The sequence below is a fragment of the Pinus tabuliformis genome, chromosome 5_1 (genome assembly GCF_031772625.1).
Source record: "Pinus tabuliformis cultivar Carrire ecotype Pingquan chromosome 5_1, CPIR1, whole genome shotgun sequence".
NCBI classification, from domain to species: Eukaryota; Viridiplantae; Streptophyta; class Pinopsida; order Pinales; family Pinaceae; genus Pinus; species Pinus tabuliformis.
In genome coordinates, this window is record NC_142305.1 from 368,962,692 (window position 1) to 368,985,675 (window position 22,984).

Genomic DNA, 22,984 nt, shown 5'->3' on the forward strand with positions numbered 1-22,984 from the left:
GCCCTTGTTGATCATAGACTTATTGGGCAACTCACTAGGATTTGGCTCTTTCACAAAATTATGAAAACTTGTTTGAAGAATACCTATAAGCCTCATATCAAAAGACACAATGTTGTTGATCTCGTTTCCCGTCAACGATAAAAGTCAACATCCTAGGGACTTTTATATATTCTATGGTGTTTTTATAGACGTGATACTCCTCTTTCACACACTCACATTTTCTGATTAACTCAAAAATGTGGAATTAAACATTCAACATATTCACCTTTGAGTGGACCATGTGATTTTAAAGAAAATAAATAAAAACAAAAAGAAGTAAATACTATCTAATTAAGTCATTCCATGGCACATATCCATTCACATATCATGAGGGAGACACATTTGAAACAAATACATAGACAAAAAATAAAGAAATGGTCCAAATATTTTAAAGAGCTCTAAAATGATTTCATTCAATATCATAAACAATCATAGGAGAACATTCATGAGATTTCAATGCTTAATTAAAAGTATACGAAACCACAAATTCCATGCGCTCTTGGAAATAGCTCTCTATAAGAGTCAAAAAGACATTACAAACTTTAAGTTCAAATAGAGCAAGTGTGTAAAGTACTCTACAAAATTCCTAATACTTAAATGTAAATTGAATGCATTCATCCTTAAGGGACTAGAATGGAACTCGAATGGGACTCTTGAGGAACAATAAATGGTATATATTAAGCTAGAAGAAAGCAAAAGGAATGCAGACAGAATTACAAATGTATAACAAACTTTACAAAGTTGGATGATTTAAGACTAGGGAGAAATAAATAGGAATTGCTTCAAATAAAATATAGAACACTCACAAAATTGCAGAAGGATGACCGACTTAATGAATTATCTATCCCTTAGAGCATCAAATGTTGGAGTATACATTAGTCTTTGCATATTTGTTAATCTAACCAATGGGGAAGTTATTCAGGATTAACAATTTCATTTAAATATTTTCTAAGCCATTCTTTAATATAATCCATAGGAAGGACGATTATGTCGTGTCTTACATCTAATGCAAAAGTATGCTCATATGTTTCTTTTGTATTTGAACATAATTGATTGATGACTGATAGTTGGTCTTCATTCTCATTATTATATGTAACTAACCATTTTTTTATTTCTTCCTTCAAAGAATTTGTTAAGTTGTCGAACTCATTACCCCATAATGTCTTAATAACTTCCAATTCTTGTAGCACATCTTTTGGAACTAACATGGAGTCTGTAATCATTCTTGACCCTTGAATATCTTCAACAACTTTAATACATTTAAAGAAACTATTGCTTCGTTAGTCATTAATCTTTGTACACTCAAAAATAGCATCATTTAACATTTTGATTCTAGCATATAATCTTGCCTTTATCTATTTTATTTGCTCCCCATTTGAAATCCCTTGTTGGGTTTTTTATGCCTACTCAATATGAAGATGCACTAGGGACTAAAACTAATTGAACCAAAGTATGATTTCTTATTAACAAAAAATTAATGCTATGAAAATTACCTACATGTTTTTTTTAGGCATTAAGGTTCAAAAATTGATTTAATGGAGGTATGATTCTTTATTATCAAAAATACAACCTTACACAAGTGTTACACGGAAGCATAGTCCTTGCCATTGAAAATAGGGATTATGTTGCTAGAAAATTTGCACATAGAAGGTGATAACATGATACATATAAAGTATACTATGAGATATTTAAACTAATATTAATATAATATGGAGATTATTAATATATATCTTTCATATTTGTAAGATAACAGAAAATGATTATTCTATGAAATTGTTTTACAAAGCACATTTGTATTCATACTTATACATGACAAAGTTTAGTAATTTATATTTTCCAGAAAAAAAATTCTTGTAATTCTATTACAAAGTAGTAACTTTGGTAGGACTCGTTCAAATCACATTTACATTATGTGCATATACAACTAAATGGATGCCACATTTCTATAGATCTAAATTACAAATTGTGTAGTACAATGCATAATTACATAGTGTTGGTCAATTTGGCATGGCGCTTAACATGATGCTAGAGTTTGTCGAGACTAATAATGTGAAAATTGTGAGAGATTTTTCTTGGGTTTATTTTGGCATAAGCATTCAACCATTGACCATTGAAAATTGTAAGGGATATTTATTGGGTTTCCTTAGCCTTAGCATTCAACCATTGACCATCTCATAACTTCGTTTATGTTTTGAAAAAGATATGAAGAAACAATACTTAATAATGTTTCTTTGGTTTTTCTAAAAATGATCATACTATCTTTAATAACTTTGAAAAATAATGGAGAAAATAGGAATTCAAGTAGAGTGGAGAAGGACTAATTTCTAATTATATGAAAATTTCAGTGTAAAATTGAGGATTTAAATAAATGATAACATTACAAGAACTAGTCAAAATCAAGGGTAAAATAGAAATGAAATAAAAATGTATCCTCTATTTGACTTATATATAAATTAGTTAGAAAATTGGATCATAAAAAATAAAGGAAGTATACATATAAGAAGTCATACTTTGCTATTATTAATTTAAATAGATGATGTTGTGTTATTAACAAATCGTAAAGATACTTGTGATAACAATATAATCATTTCATATAATAGTGACATTTTTTCTTAGTAACAACAACAATTTTATATAGTTGTTCTTTGATCTATAGAGTTAGTGAAAGAATCATGAAAGGACATTATCTATTCTATAAATAGTAAATGAAAAAAATAGTAATAACAACGATTTTATATAGTTGTTGTATGGGTTATAAAATTAGTTGAAGAATCATAGAAAAATGTTGAAAAGATTGAGAAAATGTGATTAGTAAAACAATTATGTATTAAAATACAAATTGGTTAGAGAAACATTAATGTATTACATATAATATCAAATTTAATCATAAAAATATAAATAAATAAAAATAAAAATAATTTACCCAAATAAAAGTTAAACAAAGGTTAGGTGTCTCAAATAGAATGCTAAGAAATCTATAAATAAATCTCGACTAATAATACATCTAAAGGAAAATTTATATACATAAAAATATATATTTTACAAAAATGAAATAAAATTGAGAACTGAGTACATGTAATGAAACATGATATTATTCATGAAAAAATAAATGAAAATACTTCATGCAAACATAAGCATTTTTTGTTCTCAATCCCACATAAATTTATTCTATATATTGATATTATTCATGAAAAAATAAAATGAAAATACTTCATGCAAACATAAGCATTTTTTGTTCTCAATCCCACATAAATTTATTCTATATATGTGTGATCTATCCATATAGCCTATAATTTTTGTTTCACTCCAAAATCTTATTTGTGAATATAGACTGATTGGATATTGATAATGCATTTTGCATGTAAAGTAAAGATGGATTAAAATGTCTATGAACCATTGTAAAGTAATCTGAGTTAAAGGCTCTTCTTCATCCTTATGCTTCTTGCACTCCTTTTTACAGATCATTGCACTTCTTTGTCATTCTCTAACTTCAATGTTTAAAAACAAAGTTAAGGCAAGGCAAGTGAAACAAGAAAAGAGAATCGAAAAGAACCAAATAAATATTTATTACTATAAAATGTTCATATTAAAAAATAGGTATACATTTCTTTTAGTAAAAACTTTCCAAAAACTAAAATTGTTAATTCATTTCTAAAAATTCTATTTTTTTAATTTTATTTTAAAAATAAAATTAAACAAAATCATATATTATTTCATATAAAAAATAAATTAATATATAGTAATCAAGAAAATTCTCTATTTTGTATATAAAATAGTAAGACACTTTTAAATACCCAAATGATATATATATACTATAATTTTATAATTTTAAAAAATTAAATATTAAAACATGTAATCTTTTAGTATTTTTGAGTATTCAATTATTTATCAAAACTAACCCATTTATATATTATTTCATATATTATTCCAGATAAAAAAGATAATCATTAGGGAATTAAAAAACATGTGAATGTATAAGTTTTTTCTCCATGCAAGTTTGATTGAAAAAATAATATTGTTTCTAGTAAGCATAAAATGTAATGAAAAATAAAAACTAAAGTTAACTCTGTTTAAATTGAAGCTGTATAAAATATAAAACAAGACACGGTGTTGATGCAGGCAAGAACGAAAGTTTAGACGTTTAAAATTTTGGAACTTAACTAATATTGTTTGTTTTTCATATCCACTAGCGACTTCTAATGTAGTTAAAAGAATTTTGGTGGCAAAAATGTATATATCCTTTTTGAATCCAGGACTTGCCATTTTCAAGCACAACGTCACCAAAAATAATTTAATTTAAAAAAAAAATTATTTGGAATTGGATTTATTTACAAAATTACAAAATATCTTAGATGTTGGCATTTTAAAGACATACTTAGCATGTGGAAACAATTTTTGGAAAAAAAAATGATGTATTAAAAAGTCTAAAAAAAACAGAGATTACATATATTGAAACTGTCCTTGTAGCCCCTTTATAGATCAAACAATGGCTAAAGTTATATTATTGTAGCCTAAGTCATTTAAACTTGCTGGAATCTTTAGCCTTCAAAGTAGCAAACCTAGTGGGTTTAGTGAGAGCAATGCTAGTTGAACATATATGCTCTATGTATTGTTTGCGTGACTTGAACCCACGAGCTTTCAAGTCCTTTGGCGTGATTTTGGTCCTTTTAACCATAGCATCAACATTTATCTTTTTTGTTTTCTGTGGAAATGCCAACATTATCAATAAATATCAAAATCCACATAGATATAATGAAAATATGCTGACCATGTAACGAATATGAAAATACATTTCATTGACTAGCTATCAATAAATATCAAAATCTATATAGATATAATGAGAATATGGTGAACATCTAAGGAATATGAAAAGAAATTACATTAACTAGTCATAAAAAAATACGTCAATGTTATTATGAGCTAAGATATGTAGTATATAACTTACCTCTCCTAATTTATCTTGAAGTCTAGGTGAATGCCGCAATGGTTGAGGAGAATGTGATTTTTGCTGAGTATCATGTCCACCATCATACATGTGCAAAGGTGTTTTAGGAGATGTATATTCATTACTCTGAACATTAGATTATACATAGATATAAGTATGTGAATCAAAAAGAATTAAATGTAAAAATATGATAAAATTATAAGAGTATAAATAAATATAGTCTTACCTTGCATTGTGACATTGGACATGAAGATGGTTGTAGCATTTGAACCATTTCATTTCCATTCTTCTTAAGGCTTCTACAAGGGGTTTTCATTGATTGTGATGGTTCCAAAGGGAACACCTGCACCATAAATAAGAAATAACACACACGCACATAATAAAAAAAAATCAAAGATAAGGATATATAATACATGACATCCATTTCTCATCCCATCATTATGGTAAAACATAACAATTTAATCCCATCATTATGGTAAAACATAACAATTTATATATTAATATTTTCGCTGGAATAGGTTATATGGATTAAAAACTTACTGGCCCAGTAACCCCTTGAAAACCTTGAAATCTAGGTGAGCGTCGCAATGGTTGGTGGCTTGAATTTGGGAAATTTTGTTGATTAGGCTATGCATATCAATAACAATGAGAAATTAGTATACAATTATAATAAATATAAATATTATTTAATGTTAAAATGTCTAAAAAATTAATATCTCCAAAAAAATGGACTCAACTGTGTTGTCATTGTCCTGATTGGTTTCATCAAAGTTTAATATATGGCTGTGCCCATCTGATCCTTCTTCCCCCACATCATCGGGAACCTCAGTGCTTGCTTTCTCTTTTATAGCAATATCTATGCGCTTCATTTTCTGCATGCGTCTACGAGGTAGACTCTGATCCCAACGTTGAATTTTTTCACAAATCCTTTGCTTCGAAGTGTCATTAAGTTGATCAAATGTAGCAACTGACTGTGAAAACAAGTTTCAATGAATTTAGTCCACAACAATAAATTAATATTAATAGAAAACATATACAGATAAATACTAATAAATACTTACAGCTGAATGAATTTCTTCATTGACAATATTAATAAAAAATCATATACAAATAAATACTAATAAATACTTACAGCTGAAAGAATTTCTTCATTGACAAATCTTTTATATGCTTGTTGTCGTGCACGACATAGCCTTGCATCTAAGTCATTGTATTTTGGCATTTTGCCTTTTAATTGCACTTGTTGATTTGACCGCCCATGTAGCATTTGCATCTCTTGCTCGACCTCTTTGACGTGGAGGAATTGGTGGGAGATTGTGGGTGGTAGCGCGATGATGATTAAGGCCAGATAGCTTAGATCGACTGAAATTCCCCGCACAGCCACCAACAAGACAAGTGAACACTTGCTTGGTGCCTTTGATAGTTACCTCCCATTCATGTCTAATTTCCTCCATTTTCTTACTTCCTTATAAATGAATATGTAAACAACAATGTTGTTAAAAACATCATAAAAACAGATTAAAATAAAAATCAATATTCATATCTATTTTTTTGTGGTCACTGTTGCACATCCGGCCAGGACAAAGTCTGTAAGTGCTTTCATCCACTGATTTTAGTCTGATTTTAGTTTAACGATTATGTTTTTTTCTTTGGAATTTCTTGAAAGAAAAAAATTGCAGAGATTTTAGTAAATGTAAATAAAAATTATGTGTTTTTGACGGTGTTAAATTTATTTCTTAGAGTAGCTTCAAACTGCATTATCATTGGCATTATTAAAGGGCCCATTGGGCTGTTCATCACTTCTTGTGGGAGCCTAAGGATGAAATCTGGGGTGTTGCAGCCAACCAAAAACTGTGCAACCTCATTGCTGAAGTTGTTACAGTTATGGTGCAACAAACTATATGTTTCATCTGTATAGCGAGGGCTTATTTCTTCCAGGAATTCTTCAAACATTTCCATCGGGACGTGAGTGACACCCAACTCAACCACTTTCCACGGTTTTCCATAAGGAGTTTGCCCTGTAGGGTTGTGTTGAATACCACCCCCAAAGTAATACACCTTCCCATAAACTACCACACCGGTATGCCAAATTCCTTCAATGGCTTTTCCAAGAAAACTAGTTGAGAGTTGACGAGCAAGTATTCAAACACTGTATTTACAAAAATAAAATTTTTGAGATTTTTACGCAAATCCAAAATTCACTATAATAATAACATGTTTAGATCTTTGTGGCAATTGGATTGGATCACTTTGTGGGATATACTCCAGACAATCGAAAGGTGAAAACAGAAATAAATTTTAGATTCCATGGATTAGTTCTGTTTTGTGATTAAATTTCCTGTGAAATTATATTTTTAAGAGTATTGAGTTGATTTTGAAAATGGACAGCTTCCGTCTCAACACCAGCTATTGTTTGCATCTCGTTGGGTTCAGTTTTATTAGTATGTATGATCATTATAGCTCTCTACCGTTCAAATCAGCCTAAGCCATTTACTAAAGGGGATGCGAACAAAATGGGTCAAGGTATTATTTCTCTGGATCATATCATGGATTTAAGAATTATATCAACATCAATATGTGTCCTTTGTTTAAAAAATGCTTTGATGTCCTGACCAGGTTCTCCAAGGTTAGTAATATTGCACATGGACATGGCCCTTCTCATGTATGATGACATAATGCAGATTCAGAGATGCCTAACATCTGCTTCGTTAGTTTCTGACCATCTCATGGCCTTTCTCTACAATGAGAGCCCCGCTGAGGTATTCAAACCTCGAAACCTTTCCCTACTGATTAGGTATCTAACCCTTCAAGTTCTCGCTATTGGATTTCAACTGAACGTGTAATGCGTTTATGAATAAGGACCGGGATATTTTTTTATAGTAAAGTACTTTGGATTTGGAGTTGTTATTACAACTATGAATTCTTTTTAATGAAAACAGTTTTTTTTTTTTTAAAGAAGAGGTGCTTAAGCGTTCACTTTTTCTTTGGTAATTAGGTATTTAAGCTTTCAATTTCTCCGTATTGAGTTCCAGGTAAGGATGCTTGTGAGAATATGACGTGGAATATTTCTATATTAAACTCTTTCGAATTGTTTTTACTACTGAAAAATTTTATTAGTAGGTTTTCTCAACTGAGCAAAGTTTATAAATGTATTCTCAAGAATTGTAAGACAATTGCTATTAAAAGACTATATATACACACACCATCGACAAAGTTTGCGGGAATTCGAAACTGAGTTAGAGACTGTTGGAAGCATCTCGTATTTATTTTTCATAACAAATTTGCATGATGATGAATATCACCCAGGTATTCTTTCAATTGGAGGAACAAATCAACAAAGCAAAACGGCCAGAAACATGAAAATAATTTATTCAAAGACAGGCAAAACGTGAGAATAAAGCTAGATCAGTGCATCGACGCAAGAATCTACCATTCTGGACCGGGCAGTTTTTCTCGTGAAGAATCAAAAGGCCTGATCAAGTTTTCCAATAACAGAATCGGCTATTTTAAGCCGATACGCCAAACAAACTATCGTTCAAACGCGCAAACAAAGCTTGAACAGGAGAAGGTAACAAAGCAACTTAAAAGATCCAAGAAAATAAAAGGCCGCTTCAGCTAAACGCCGCATATTGCACGATCGAAAAAGATAAAAATGCAGCACGCCTAAAAGGCCGTAGCACGGAGGCAGAGGGTTTAAGCCGACGAACTTCAAACCGCCTCACCCCTGCGGCCGTCTGAGAAAACCCAAGCCCCCTCCCCGCCCTAAAAGAAACAACCTGAACTTTCACACTTACTTAACTATAACTGAATTCAACAAATAAATAGCAATAAAATGTGTCCACAAAAATCGGCGATGAAATCAAATTATCTCCAATAACAATGAAAACGAAATCCGATCTTACGTACAAATCACATACAAGAGAGGATTTACAGGGCGGATTAACTTAATAAGCAGTCAAAAATATATGTTTTACAGTATAAATTCCATTACAGTATATATTTTGGAACACAATTTAACTTCCGTTTGCTAAAAACTAGAACTAGTGCATCCACCATTTACTGAAGATGTAGCAGCACTAACCTTGCAGACCGCTGCTCTCGATAACTAGTGGCCAGGTGCTCCAGGTCTGCTCTGTTCCGAATTGCCGAATTGAACTGCAGATAATCCGCCGGGACTTTGAAGGCCGGAGGAGGTTGGTGAGCTCTCCCCTCCGGCATTAATCCTGATGCCATCAATACGATGTGAGGGATGTCCTGACTGCAAGGTTGGCGGCGGATCCATACTTCGGCAGATTTACTTCATCAATACAATGCCATGAATGAACTGCAAGGTTGGCGGCGGGCAGGTCGGAGAGGGCTTTTTGCTGGGCAGCCGGAAAGGTATGGTCGATGCCGTCGATGCTGTCGCCGGGCTCTGACAGAGGTACCCTCCATAGCATTAACTTTGCTATGGGGGTGGAAATAGGAATTGCCTTCACGGAAATAGGAATTGCCGTGAATGCCCTCATTCATACCTAAGGTACACTATTAACACAAAATTTTGTCCTTTAATGTCATTATTGTCAATATTTTCAATTTCCGGCCATTCCACCAGTTCACCCATCATTGACACGGGTGACTCATTCGGTAACCATACGCATCCTTCAAATCCATTTAACTTGGACGGGAGTTATTCTTATTCTTAAATGTGATCAGCTGACTTCCTTGCGGTACATCAGTATATTGTGTATTTTATTGTATATATCACTAGGTTCTTAATTTTTTTTTATAAGCATTCAACACGCGGAGGGTTTTTACGTTGTTATTATAGCTTTCCATTTGCAGATAAGACTGAAAGTTTTGGGTTATCTTTAATCCATGTTTCGTACGATTTTTCAACCTATTACGAAAAAACAATTGAATCACTGCGAATATTCTCATGTGGGCGGCTCTACCGTAATGGATATTCTCATGTGCCACATTTATCTTATTTCGCACTGCGTCATTTAATTGGGTCAGAGAAAGACGTGAGACAGACGGAAGTTTCTGTGTGATTGGAGATTTGTTATGAAGTGGCAAGCTTTCCATGAAATTGTTTGAAAATGAAATTAAAAATAAATAATGGTAACACTGACTTTTTTTATGGCGCACTGCATCATTTAATTGGCTCAGAGAAAGACTTTAGACATATGGAAGTTTCTTTGTCACTGGAATTTTGTTACGAAACGGAAAGTTTGAAAATGAAATTAAAAATAAATAGTAAAGCCAAAATTTGTTTGTGTGTGTTTAACGTTAATGGTATCACTATCGGTTCTTATTTTTATTTCTGTGGTTTCAATAGTCTCCGATCAACTATTTCATTTTCATTTTAGACATATGGAAGTTTCTGTGTCATTGGATTTTTGTTATGAAACGGCAAGTTTGAAAATGAAATTAAATATAAATAATAAAGCCAAAATTTGTTTGTGTGTGTTTAACGTTAATTTTATCACTATCGGTTTTTATTTTTATTTCTGTGGTTTCAATAGTCTCCAATCAACTTTTTCATTTTCATTTTAAATCATCTCGCTGGTTTTTTTTGGCTCATTACTATTTTAGTATGTAAACTTTTGAATTTTTTTAATAATATTTAATTAATTTTGCTTTAAACTTAATAGATTTTGTTTTTATGAAATTTATTTTTAAGAATATTTAATAATAGAGTATAATCAAAGTGAATGGGATATATGGTAATTAATATTTAAAATTCCTATTAAAAAATTAAGATGTACATCATTCTTCTTTGAATTTTGAGTTCCACTGAAATATAGGGAAATTAGTCTCATAAAATTTTGTTTTTAATTATTTAAACAGAAATAAATTATATAATTTGATTAGTTATTATATTGAATTTTAATGGAGTGCTAATATCATGGAAATTAACACAAAATTATAATATCATGAAAATTAACACAAAATTATAATTTAAATTTGCGTGTTAAAGGATGCTAGCTTGAGTTTATGGTGAATAATTTATTTCTCTGATTTTTTTTGGACATATTCTATAACTAACCAAATTATAATATTTATAAAATTATGGTCTTTTTTATAATAATTATAATTAATGTAACGTATATCTAATCTAATAGTGACCGTTTATTTTTAGAAATTTTCAACTCTCCAAAAATTCCCATTTCAATTTTATTATAGAAAAAAAAATAAAAGCCTCCTCGTAAAAAGACAATCCTAGCCTATACCTGTGCCGTTAGCAAGCCCACTAATAAAAAAACAGTTCGCCTTCACGTATGAGGCTTGTTTTAACTACGCCACCAATGGCCGTAGATTTTACATCGCTAATTTTAATTACGCCACTAATGGCCGTAGATTTTTTCTGTGGTTTCAATAGTCTCCAATCAACTTTTTCATTTTCATTTTAAATCATCTCGCTGGTTTTTTTTTTTTTTTGGCTCATTACTATTTTAGTAGGTAAACTTTTGAATTTTTTTAATAATATTTAATTTTAAATCATCTCGCTGGTTTTTTTTTTTTTGGCTCATTACTATTTTAGTAGGTAAACTTTTGATTTTTTTTAATAATAATTGTTGTTATGAAATTTATGTAATTATGTCGTAAGGAATTTCTCTATGAAATCTATTCCCTTTTTTGCCTACGTGTCATCTTTGGACACCGTACGATTAGATGTTAGACGATTACAAACACTTGAACCGTCGATCAAAACAGTGACTGAGGCAGTCCAGGTATTAGATGTTAGACGATTACAAACACTTCAACCATCAATCAAAACAGTTGATCAAAACAGTAACTGAGACGGTCGAGGTAATGCGTGATGAGGCCGTGGAAGAGATTGATGAAGAGCGCGGGGTGCCAATCACCAATCCAGAGGTAGGGTTTCTCCAGTGGTGTTCTCAAGGCGAGCGTAAGGACTTGCCTCCCCTGGATCCCTCCAAGCCGCTCTGGCAGATTCATTTTCTGCGCGTTAGATCGGAGGATGCAGAGTCTAGCACCTTATGAATTTTGTAATTCCCTATTCAATTCCCAGATCTGCGTCGTGAATCCACTCTCCAGTGCCACCAGGGTTAGCAATAAAAAAGTATTTCTCATGTTTCCTGAATCATCCATGCGTTGTATTGCAGAGGTTGGCAACAAACCCTTGCGTAGTGCCTTTGTTTGGAAAACCAGTAGGTCTAGATGCAGCCGCTGAACATACGACAATTGAATTAACACCAGGACTGCTATCTGAAATATTTGCCGTACTGGGTGACCTAAAATGTAACGTTGTGGAGGCGGAGGTCTGGACTCACAATAGGAGGGTTGCCTGTCTTGTATACGTTACTGATGAGGACACAGGTGCGGCCATTGAAGACCAGCAAAAGATTTGTAAAACTGAAGAGCTCTTGTTAAATGTAATGAGAGGAAACAGCACCATCAGAGAAGCTAAAACAGTGGTGTCAATGGGATTCACTCACACAGAAAGGCAGCTTCATCAATTGATGTTTTCTGACCGTGACTATGATAAACTCGATGGAACTGGAGACAAGGCATCTCTTTCTCTCAAGGACAACAACAACGCCAAGCCTCTTGTGACTGTTGACAACTGTTTGGAGAGGGGGTATTCTGTGGTGACTGTTCAGTGTAAAGACAGACCTAAGCTTCTCTTTGATATTGTTTGCAACTTGACAGATATGGAGTATGTTGTCTTTCATGCCACTGTAGACTCTCAAGGCCCACAAACTTTTTAGGTATAGCTCCAGCAACTACAAGGGACTTGATTTTTCATAGGATCTTTGTTTTTTTTCAAATGTTTATTTCCTAATTTGATTTTGTTAAACCAGGTATAGGTGGTTTCAGATCACATTCCTAATGGGATTAATATTGAATCTAAATTAGGTTAAACAAGAGTTGGGGTATTTATTTCCGTTCTTCTCTTTTGTGATACAATAGTACTACATCAGGCATACTGATGGTTGCCCCGTGTATTCAAAAGCAGAGAAGCAGCGTGTGATTCAGTGTTTGGAGGCTGCCATTAGACGAAGAACATCAGAGGTATGAGTCCAAGGATTGAATCCATGGTGGAAATTTATTCAAAATCCTAAGACTTGGGATTCCTGGTGCATTCAAATTTGATCCATTTTAAATTTTAGTCAGCTTAGTGTGAGTTTTGTTGATGATATTTTATGAATTCAGGGTATGCGATTGGAACTCTGCACCAACGACCGTGTTGGGATTCTGTCGGAGGTGACTCGCATATTTAGAGAAAATGGGATGTCAGTTACAAAAGAAGAGGTGTCAACGCGGGGTGATAAGGTAGCTGATGTGTTCTATGTGACTGATACAGTTGGAAACCCCGTTGATGCCAAGACAGTAGAAGTTGTTCGCCAAGAAATTGGACTAATAACCTTGCAAGTAAAAGACGACTGTATGCATACAAAATCTCCTCCAAGGGAACCTGCCATTCGATTCTCCCTTGGTGATCTCTTCAAATCAAAGTCAGAGCGTTTTCTCTACAGTCTTGGATTGATAAAATCCTATTCTTAGATGTTGTATTTTGGGTCTCTTGCAATGGGATTAAGTAATTGCCTTTGGAGGTTGTATGTATGGACGATGGTTCTCTAAAAACCATCGTCATTCATCTGTTTTCCACTGTGACAATTACCTTGCTAAAGATAGAAATTGGGTACAGCAATGCCAGGATCTGGAAAGCACAATACCATTGGGATTTGCCAAATATGATTTGTTGATCATTGAACAGAAGACTAGCAATGGAGAACTATTCACCACACTGGCCGAACATGGCCCTGTCATTTGATGACCTAGGAATTGCGAAATTGACCTCATCATAGAGAAGTGTGCAAAATTGGTAGAACTGAAAGAAGACAGCACTAATTACAGTGGTGGTAAAAGAAAGGAACTAAATCCACCTAATCTGGAAGTGCTTATACAAGATGTACAAATTACAAGTTGATAAATAGTCTTTGTTCTACAGAATGACAACTCTTCAAACTACACAGGTAAAGACCATTGATGAATCACAATGTTAACATAGATTCTAGTGCTTGACATAGATTCTTAGCACTTCTTGGCCTTGTAGGAAGTAAAATACTCCTTTTAGCCACTAGAGGTTTCCTTTGAAAAGTAGAAGGCACGATCCCAAGTCTATCTGCAAGAATTGGGTAGACTGATGGAGAAGGTGTTGGATTCTAGACTTCTTACTGAAAATCTAAATTTGAAAGGAGTGTGATTTGGTAGGAGATTGGTACATCACAAGGTGACAATTTGGGGCAATTTCAGGTATTTTTTGCTTTCCTTCATCGAATAGGAACTGCACCCCACCTTTATGTTTAGAGATTCCTGGTCAGTGGTATGTTTTCGCTGGATCAGCTAATACAGTGCTTCCCCCTTCTTTCTTAAATCATTTGAATCCACCGGCACTTCTGATCGCTTGCACTTCTTATACCGTTGTATTGATGATGTAAAATATGTAAATAATGTATAGCAAATTCAATGGAGTTGGCCTCTGGATGATCTATAGTTCATTGTTTGTTGTTATTTCACGGGAGGTTGCTATGCGCTGTATCATCTCCAAGTGCAGTCGAGGATAGTTAACAAAAAATCATGAACTCCTATGGAAAATGAGCTTTCAAAGGATCTAAAGAAAGTGAATTCTCAAGGAATTTATGTCTTATTTTTAAAACTAGGGTTTTAAGTATATCACAATGTTCTTTAAATGTCCTCAAGTCAATGGTAATGGTTGTTAGAGAGCCGTGGACTTACAGGAATGAAGAATAATGAATTTCAAGAAAATGTGGTGCTCAAAGATATCTTTACAGTGTTGAAGTACAAGTAAGCATTGCCTGACATCAAATGGATAACTAAATAATTTTAATGATAAGACAATCGATATGATTTATATATGGCTTAAAATTAAGTAACTCATCTAAAATAGGAAAAACAATCAACGTTAATCATCTTAAATGCATTTGGATCTTCATCTTAGATACTTTGATTTGCAAAGCTTGGGGACATATCTTAGATACTTTGACTTGCAAAGCTTGGGGACCTATCTTAGATACTTCGACTTGCATAACTTGGGGACCTTGGACGAATCTAACCAATTAGTAATTTGACCTTCCATTGTGAATCAAAAATATCCATAAAAGGTCAAATTGTATGATGAAATTGATGTTTCAAAGCTCATTTGTCAACACAACTATCTGAAACTTTTTAGAGGTGAAATTGTCTTATGTACACTCTACCATGATTGCAATTTTTTAAATCCAAAACATAGTTCAAAGTTTCGTAAACTTGTCTTTTGTTAATGACTCCGCAAAAATATTAATGATGTGATCACTTATCTTGCAATAAGTAAGATTCAAAATATCTTTATTTTGTCAAATAATGGGCATGAAGCCTCCACATACACTATTTTACTATGAACAAGAAGATTCAAAATATCTTTATTTTGTCAAATAACGGGCATGAAGACTCCACATACACTATTTTACTATGAACAAGAAGATTTTTTATTGCATAATACATTGGAATCTATTGCTCAAATGAGAAGCCAACCTCATCCATTATGTGGATTCACATTGATTTTTTCAACATTAAATGCACCCTTATATTCAATTTTAGTGGTCAATAGTTCTGCCCGCTTCTTACAAGACCAAAGTAACTGACAAGTTTCATATTCTTAATGCGGTACTTCATACTGTGCTAATATGTATCTTTCATAAACAATCCTTTTTGTGGCCTCTAAGCAGCTCTCTTTCATATCCTACATGGATTTGTAGACCACACTAACATCAAATAATATATCAAATCTGCCATGAATCAAGTAAATGAGGCTACAGTAGTCTTCTTGTAGAGAGTACCATTAATTTTCAAAGGCACACTCACTCAATTTATCTCTTGATTGATATGGTGCCAAAAATGGTTTATAGTGTTCCATCCTAAACATGTATAATGAATGGCGATTTATATTTAGGTAAATAAATATATTGTTATCCATTTGCAAAACTTGGCTTCCCTAAGGAAAAATACAACACACTCAGGTTTGTAATTCTAAATATCTCTATTTATTGTTTTTTCAAACCCAAAATTAGGTTGACACTACTTCAATTTATGATTAAGTCACCAACATGTAAGTATTATCGCTTGCACATTTATGATTAAGTCACCAACATGTAAGTATCATCATTTTCAAAATATAAACACTACAATCAAATTCATGATGCTTGAAACCAAAACTAATAATCAATCAATCTTCTTATACCACACTATGGAGGCTTGCTTCAAAGTGTAAAAGGATTTCTTTAGTAGGATGTATGTTATAACTCTTATACAAAATGAATAATGTGTGAAAGAATAAGTAGATAAGAGTTCATATTTGCAATAGGTGCAAAGATTTCAATGTAGTCAATATGAATATGATCTTGTTGAGAGAAGATTTTTGTCACAAGTAAATTTATGTTTCTCAATAACACTTGCAGATGGTAAATTTAGTCTTGTAGACCATTAGACATTTCATCACATTCTTTCTTTATGCCTGGGGAACTAAGTCTCAACTTTTATTTTTCATCAAAGGAATTGCACTCTTTAGTCATATCATTCTCCCATTTAGATTAAACTTGTGCATTTGAATGTCTATTGAGATCAATTCCTTTAGGATACATGCCATGAAAGCAACACTAACACACTATTTCTATCAAGTCTTTCTTGAGTCATTTATTGTACCTACATTAACATCGACAACTTCAATTGTCTTAGTCAACCATTGGAGAAGACAAATGTCCCTTATAGATGGAATTTTTGTATTAGATTCACCATGAGAATCATAGTCAAATGATTAGATAAGCCATTGCTTGTAGTCAATTATATTGGAAAAGATCCACTCGAAGTGAAATCCGTTACACTAGTTGATTGCCTAGTGGAAAAGCTAGTCAATGCATTAGTTAAGGTTGTATAATAATATGCTAATATAGAATTTGTCCTAATCTCAAATGCATCATTTCTTAATAATCCATATGGGGACTTTAGTTTGGCAACCCTTGGTAGTCTACTTGTTAAAATACAACATCCCACTTGCAAATAACTTTTCATTTTATTAGAATGAACAATTTGTAGGCATTTTCCAATTTGTAACCTTCATGGCCAACCTTCAAGCAATAAAATTTGTTACAATTAGATAATTTATCAAATAAAGAATAGAGCTTCATACATGTATGATTTTTCTTTTTGCAATCATGACTCCCATCATGACGTGCAAAATTTCAGCATTCCTCCAATTCATTTCCTTGATGTGATTCAAGAGAGAAATATGTGCACTTTTCATCGCAACAATGGTTACCCATACAAGAGTGATCAGAGGAATGGCCCTTCTCTATAACACATCGCCAAAAACATACAGAACATTTACAAACACATACAAAGAGTCCCTGTTTCAGTTCTGCAAGTGATAAAATTGCCTCCAGTTGCAACTTTTGTACATCAGCATTCCCAGAAAATTCTGCAGTGTTGCAGTGAAGCCACTTTTCAACACGATCGTGCCATCTATCAGACAATGCCACTAAGAAATCGAGAAATTTAGAGTGCCAAAAATCACCATTTTTGCCTCTCCTTTCCAAGACACATTCTAGTTTCAATTTGAGACGATACAAAATTTTTCCATTTGACATAGATTCATCCAGAGCTGCAAGCTCCAAGCCAGTGTCTAGAAAATCTAGAAGGAGATCCCCAATTACCATTGGAGCGTCACTTACCTCTTCCTCTCAGTCAAATTGGCAGCCTCCAAACACTGAATCATGATTAGATAAGCCATTGCTTGTAGTCAATCATGCATGGATTCATTTGACTATGAATTGGCTCTGGATAATACAAATGTATTGCCTGCATTCCAAATTGTGGTTAAGGAGATTTACACTAATGTGAGCAAGAAAATGTTGAATTCAGATTCCTATAAGTCTCAATTGTCTCTCAACAGATTTAATATTATGGATGTATATGGAGATGGGGATGGAGTGGAACCACCCAAGACAAAGAATTCTTGCTGCTGAGGATTCAGAGAAAAAGCTCCTTTGTTTCTGGGCCTTCTTCAAACAATTGTCTGTGTGTCCTTAATTGGAAGAACAAATATGTAGCATAAGCTATCAGCATGATGATGCTGCGGACTCTAAACAGTTGTAATGTTGATACAGATGCTTCACTACATGCCATAGATTGTTGAAGGGCGAAGGGTAGCATAAGACACAGTGAAGCCATCATGAGAAGACTGGAGTCGATTCCAGAAATAACCTACGTCATATAGAAATACAACACCCATGGTTAGACCCTAATGAATGAATATCATGAGCAGGTCGGACTTGTTTTGGTGGCCTAGGTTGTTAAAGAAAAACTAAAAATATACCACATGCCTTGTCAAACCGTTGTTCTTTTTTCATGTTGGCAATTCCTCCACAAAAGAGAGATGTGCCAAGCACAAAAAGTAAGTTGGAAAGCATAGAGCCTAGTAGAGAATACTTGACCACATTGGTCTTGCCATGGTAAAGTGCAAACACTGCAATGAGCATCTCTGTTGCATTTCCACATGTGGCGTTGAGCAGCACGCCAACTATAGGAGAATTAATTAACAATATATTTGCATCAGTTACTTTGAAATGTCAAACACTTTCTCATATATATCAATTAGCTCATATCTTGTATCCACAAATATGAGTACATAGTCCATATACATATAAGAATCTCACTTGTTGGTCCAGTGTAGAATGCAATTTGTCTGCAACAATTTACAACAAAACATCAGATTGTAGAACCAACAAACATAATATTTTATGAAGTCACTGCACTACAGTGACCATTCCAAGTGTATAAACAATTGGAGTACAAGGTATAGATTACACGTAACCTATGTACATATACCATGCAATTTTTCACTTACTCGGTGACAAAGCCTATACGTTCAGCAAGAGGTGCAAGGCCAAGCAAACTTATGATGAACACCCAAACCTGCAAACAAAAGAATGTGGAAAATGATGCCATAAAAACTTACAGAAAATGTCAAAAATGATAAACTTTCAAGTAGCATGAACCCTCCGTCCTTTCTATTGATAAACTTATAGAAATGATGCTACTTTCAATAAAGAGCTTGAAAGACAACTTGTTATTATTAGATTGCTTACAATAGATGGGCTGGAGCTTTCATTTCTGGTTGCTCTGTTTCTTCCACTCAAAGAGGATGAGTTCATTTCCATCGCGTATTCCTCCAACATGGCCATCTGCAGCTTTCGCATCCATATTCAAATTAATGTTGTTCACAGACCTCAGACATTGATACCTATTTCCAACATCTGCACTTAAGGTCCACAGAACAGACTGCTCTGCCTTGTCATGATTATTATCTGCCAAGTATATCTGTTCAACAACATTCAACAAAAACTATGGATTAGGGGACCACCATTGTAAACAACTCTATTGCAGCCCATAATGCCCAAGACCCTGGCATTCCGAAACCCTGAGTTAAGGTGGTTTATAGCATTGCAGTGAATAGGACTTCTCTACATATCCAGAGGAGAGGCTATATTAAACAATGAAAATAAAAGGATAAGGGAAATAGAAAGTTTTACCTGGTCCCATTCTTTATCCCCGTGTTTCAGAGCATGTCTGGTGGCCTTGTTCACTAAGGCAAACGTTGAGAAGCCAGCTTCATCCTTGACTCGAAGGCCCCATGAATCTACTTTGATCCATTGCTGACAAAAGGTTCCATCAAACAGGGGAATAAGGATAGCGATCAACCATCAATTATTATATGAACAAATGCTTTCAACGAGCTTCAAATAAAGTAGCTCAAACTGATGAACATACCTGATGAGGATCATGTGGGTTTTCCAACGCAAGAACTGCAACATCACCACAAGCAGCCAAGACAAACTCTGGGTTGGCTTCACAATGGATCTTAACCGTATGTCCTTGTGGCTCGACATTAGCTTGTGGTGGATAGAATGAACTCTGCTCACCTCATGGTGGATGGACTCCTTGTGAAGCACCCACCATTCAATTTACCAACAAATATTAAAAATCGGCACTCACCCAATTACGCCTGAACCTGAAGGTGTCATCCCCTCGGTGGTGAGTTGCAGAGCGGAGGAATTGCCTGGGCCGGAGTTTTGTGGTGAGCTGCAGGCGCCGAGTTGACGAGGAAGGTGAGTGAGCTGCAGGGGCCGAGTCGTGTTGGTTGGGGGAACAGCCCACGGTTTAGAAATTCCTCCATTTCGAATTGGAAATGGCATCAACTCTCCATTACGGTAATTCCAGCGTCAATCCAATCTGTCAGGGAATGTCAAGATTTCTAGCTCTGATCCGATCTATCAGGAAATGTCAGGAAATGAATGCGAAGCAGTGGACGGAGGACGGAGGGATTGCCGACGTCCGGCCGTCGATTTTCCAGGCGGCGACAGAAACCGGGCAATTCCTTCACCTAGGTAGACTACTCCAAAAAAATCAATGGTGTAAATACAAATAACACACCCTACAAAGTGATGTCTTCTTGAATATTGATCAATATGAATGATTTTCCTTTCACAGTTCTTGTGTTTTGATTCTTTATGAATAGGAATTGATTCATTCAACTAAAATTGGTATTGTTGATTTTGATGGCACTTTTTTTCTCCAGCTTGATGATTGGGTGTTGTGCCGAATTTACAAGAAAAATGGTCATTCTCAGAGAGTACAAGGGGTAGAATGAGATGAATCACCAAGTGCAGATGAAGTGATGGATTCTTTGCGTGATATTGATCAACAAAACAAACTGCAACTGCCCAAAATTTCCTCTTTCAGTGGGTTGTTGGAGAGTGACGATTCTTTCATAGATGGTTTTTTAAACGATGAAGCCATGAATGGAAATGGAAACAGCAGCAGACTACCTCAAGTCCAGTCCTCCAACCTCTCTCACAATAATTTCAGCAATAACAATGACAACAATAGCAATTGCCGATATGAAGTTGTCCCAAAACAAGAAGAATTAGCAGTGGAGAATGACAACAAATTCAATTCTCTCAAGAGGACCCTCTCCTTAGCATATGGGGACGATGAAACCAACCGTGCAAAGAGATTCAACAACATGCAGAACAACTCCAGCGACAACGTCAATAATAATAAATAAAAATGCTAGCACATACTACTTGACACAGCGTTACCATTTAGAATAACCATAATTGTCCAAAAGACATAGCTCGCACAAATGCCACTTGAATGAAAATAATGCTGAAGCACAATTCCAATTCTAAAATCTAATTTCTGCATCCCTGGAATAAAAGTGGCATCATATAGAATGTTTCAAGATAGGGTTGCAATTAGCTAAGTAATTGGACTATTGAGAGGCCATGATGGATGAAAGTTGTATATATTATTATTCTCCAAGGACCACGGAGCTAACTAAAATCCATTTTTATATGATTTGTGACAAAGGTAGAGTTAGTCAATATTACCATACTAGGAGTAATGAGCAAGAGATGTCTCTGTGTATGATGTTGCCATGGAATATAATAGGCATAGGAACAGTGTGGGCTGGAGGAAAATACATAGCTCCTTCATGAGCCCAAGCATTTGTTTTCACCTCCTTATCAATCACATGTGGCTTCTCTCTGTCATAAGGAATATATCCTGGCAAGGATTCACTTCATGACAATGTGATATGGTTTAAGGTCTTCATATTTCTAGGCAAATACATTAGAATGTTGTTTGAAAAGATTAACATACCTCTCCTTAAAATTTTGTATATCGATATGGATACCTAGTTGTTGTTCGCTTGAATTCATTTGTTTAACTTCACCTTCAACTAAGCAATCTTTAAGGTATCTAAACAAGTTCAATGGATATTTATGATGACTGTTATTCTATTTCATAGCCACTTTAACCCCCAAATAGGGTTTTCAGCATGGCTTCCTCAATTCAAACTCATTATCATCCACCCTTGCTTTCAAAAAAGCTCATTCACATTTTAATATTCTTCCACACACTATGCCTTACCGGGTTTCCTTTGCAACATTAGGTGCAAATGCTAGTCCTAATCTTTAGGAATATTGAATACACCATATTCATTTACACATTAAAAAAGAAGCTCGTTTTTAATCAAAAAGAAACTGCCATAAATTTATATAATCCTATCCGTTAAGAATCTTCAATACACACAATTCATTTACACGTTAAAACATAAGCTCGGTTTTAATGAAAAAGAAACTGCCATTTCATAAAAATAATTATTACAAAATATCAATTAAACAATCAGAAAGCGTAAGAGATGACCCCTCGTTGTTTCTATCTTTTACGCAAACGTCTACCTCAAACATGTAGGCACTCCCCGAGCCCTCTCCACGCACGAGAAAATGCACAACAAAAATATTGGTTTAACGTTTAACGAGAATGGTTTAAGGTTTGTTCAATAATGACAATAATGACGATGGTTTAACGTTTGTTTGTCTAAATATTGGTTGCTTGAACGTTTGTTTTCATAAATATTGATTTTGATTATTAAATGATTAAAGTCCATTTCTTTCCTTTCATCAGTCTGGAACTCCTTATAGATTTTATCTTTTACGCAAACGTTCGCCTCAAACACGTCGGCTTGTGCCCGCCCAAACACGTCGCTTGACTTGTTCAGATTTCATGGCGGAAAACGTGATTTCGAGAGATGCCACAACTACAAGCAAAACCTATTAATATATCAGCAAAAGTTGCATAAGATGTTCGAGCATATAAATATATTAAAAAATTATCAGAACAAGTCGCGAGAGGTGTTACGGCATGTAAGCAATTTATATAACAGATAAGAACTGTGGAGATGCCAGCTATGAAGCTTCGACTTTTTCCTCTTGTCAGTAGCTATCATGATTGGATTAAAAATTCATGTAAAGAAAGCTTCAACCGTTCATCAAAATAAATGATAATGCCACTAGTCCTGTCGTTCCACAATAAATTATTTCTGACAACTTGCTACAGCACTTTGGTTTCATATATATATATGGTCCTCGT

At 34.1% G+C, this 22,984-nt stretch overlaps 2 protein-coding genes and 1 pseudogene across 2 annotated transcripts; 2 read left to right on the forward strand and 1 right to left on the reverse strand.

The window, feature by feature from the left end:
- Positions 1-4,535: 4,535 nt before the first annotated feature.
- Positions 4,536-6,943, reverse strand: LOC149164982 (uncharacterized). The gene is made up of 6 exons (XM_089429671.1): positions 6,830-6,943; positions 5,809-5,955; positions 5,525-5,611; positions 5,211-5,327; positions 4,985-5,110; positions 4,536-4,741 (listed from the first exon to the last, which is right to left on the reverse strand). Exons 1-6 carry the CDS (start codon positions 6,941-6,943, stop codon positions 4,556-4,558), a joined length of 777 nt encoding a protein of 258 aa, XP_089285797.1. The 3' UTR covers positions 4,536-4,555.
- A 267-nt stretch (positions 6,944-7,210) lies between these two features.
- On the forward strand, positions 7,211-7,827 carry LOC149164983 (LRR receptor-like serine/threonine-protein kinase SIK1). Its single transcript, XM_089429672.1, has 3 exons — positions 7,211-7,263; positions 7,373-7,507; positions 7,601-7,827. The coding sequence occupies exons 2-3, from the start codon at positions 7,432-7,434 to the stop codon at positions 7,825-7,827; spliced, it is 303 nt and encodes a 100-aa protein (XP_089285798.1). The 5' UTR covers positions 7,211-7,263; positions 7,373-7,431.
- Positions 7,828-11,707: 3,880 nt separating this feature from the next.
- Positions 11,708-13,498, forward strand: LOC149164984 (ACT domain-containing protein ACR4-like; annotated as a pseudogene).
- The last annotated feature ends 9,486 nt before the right edge of the window (positions 13,499-22,984 follow it).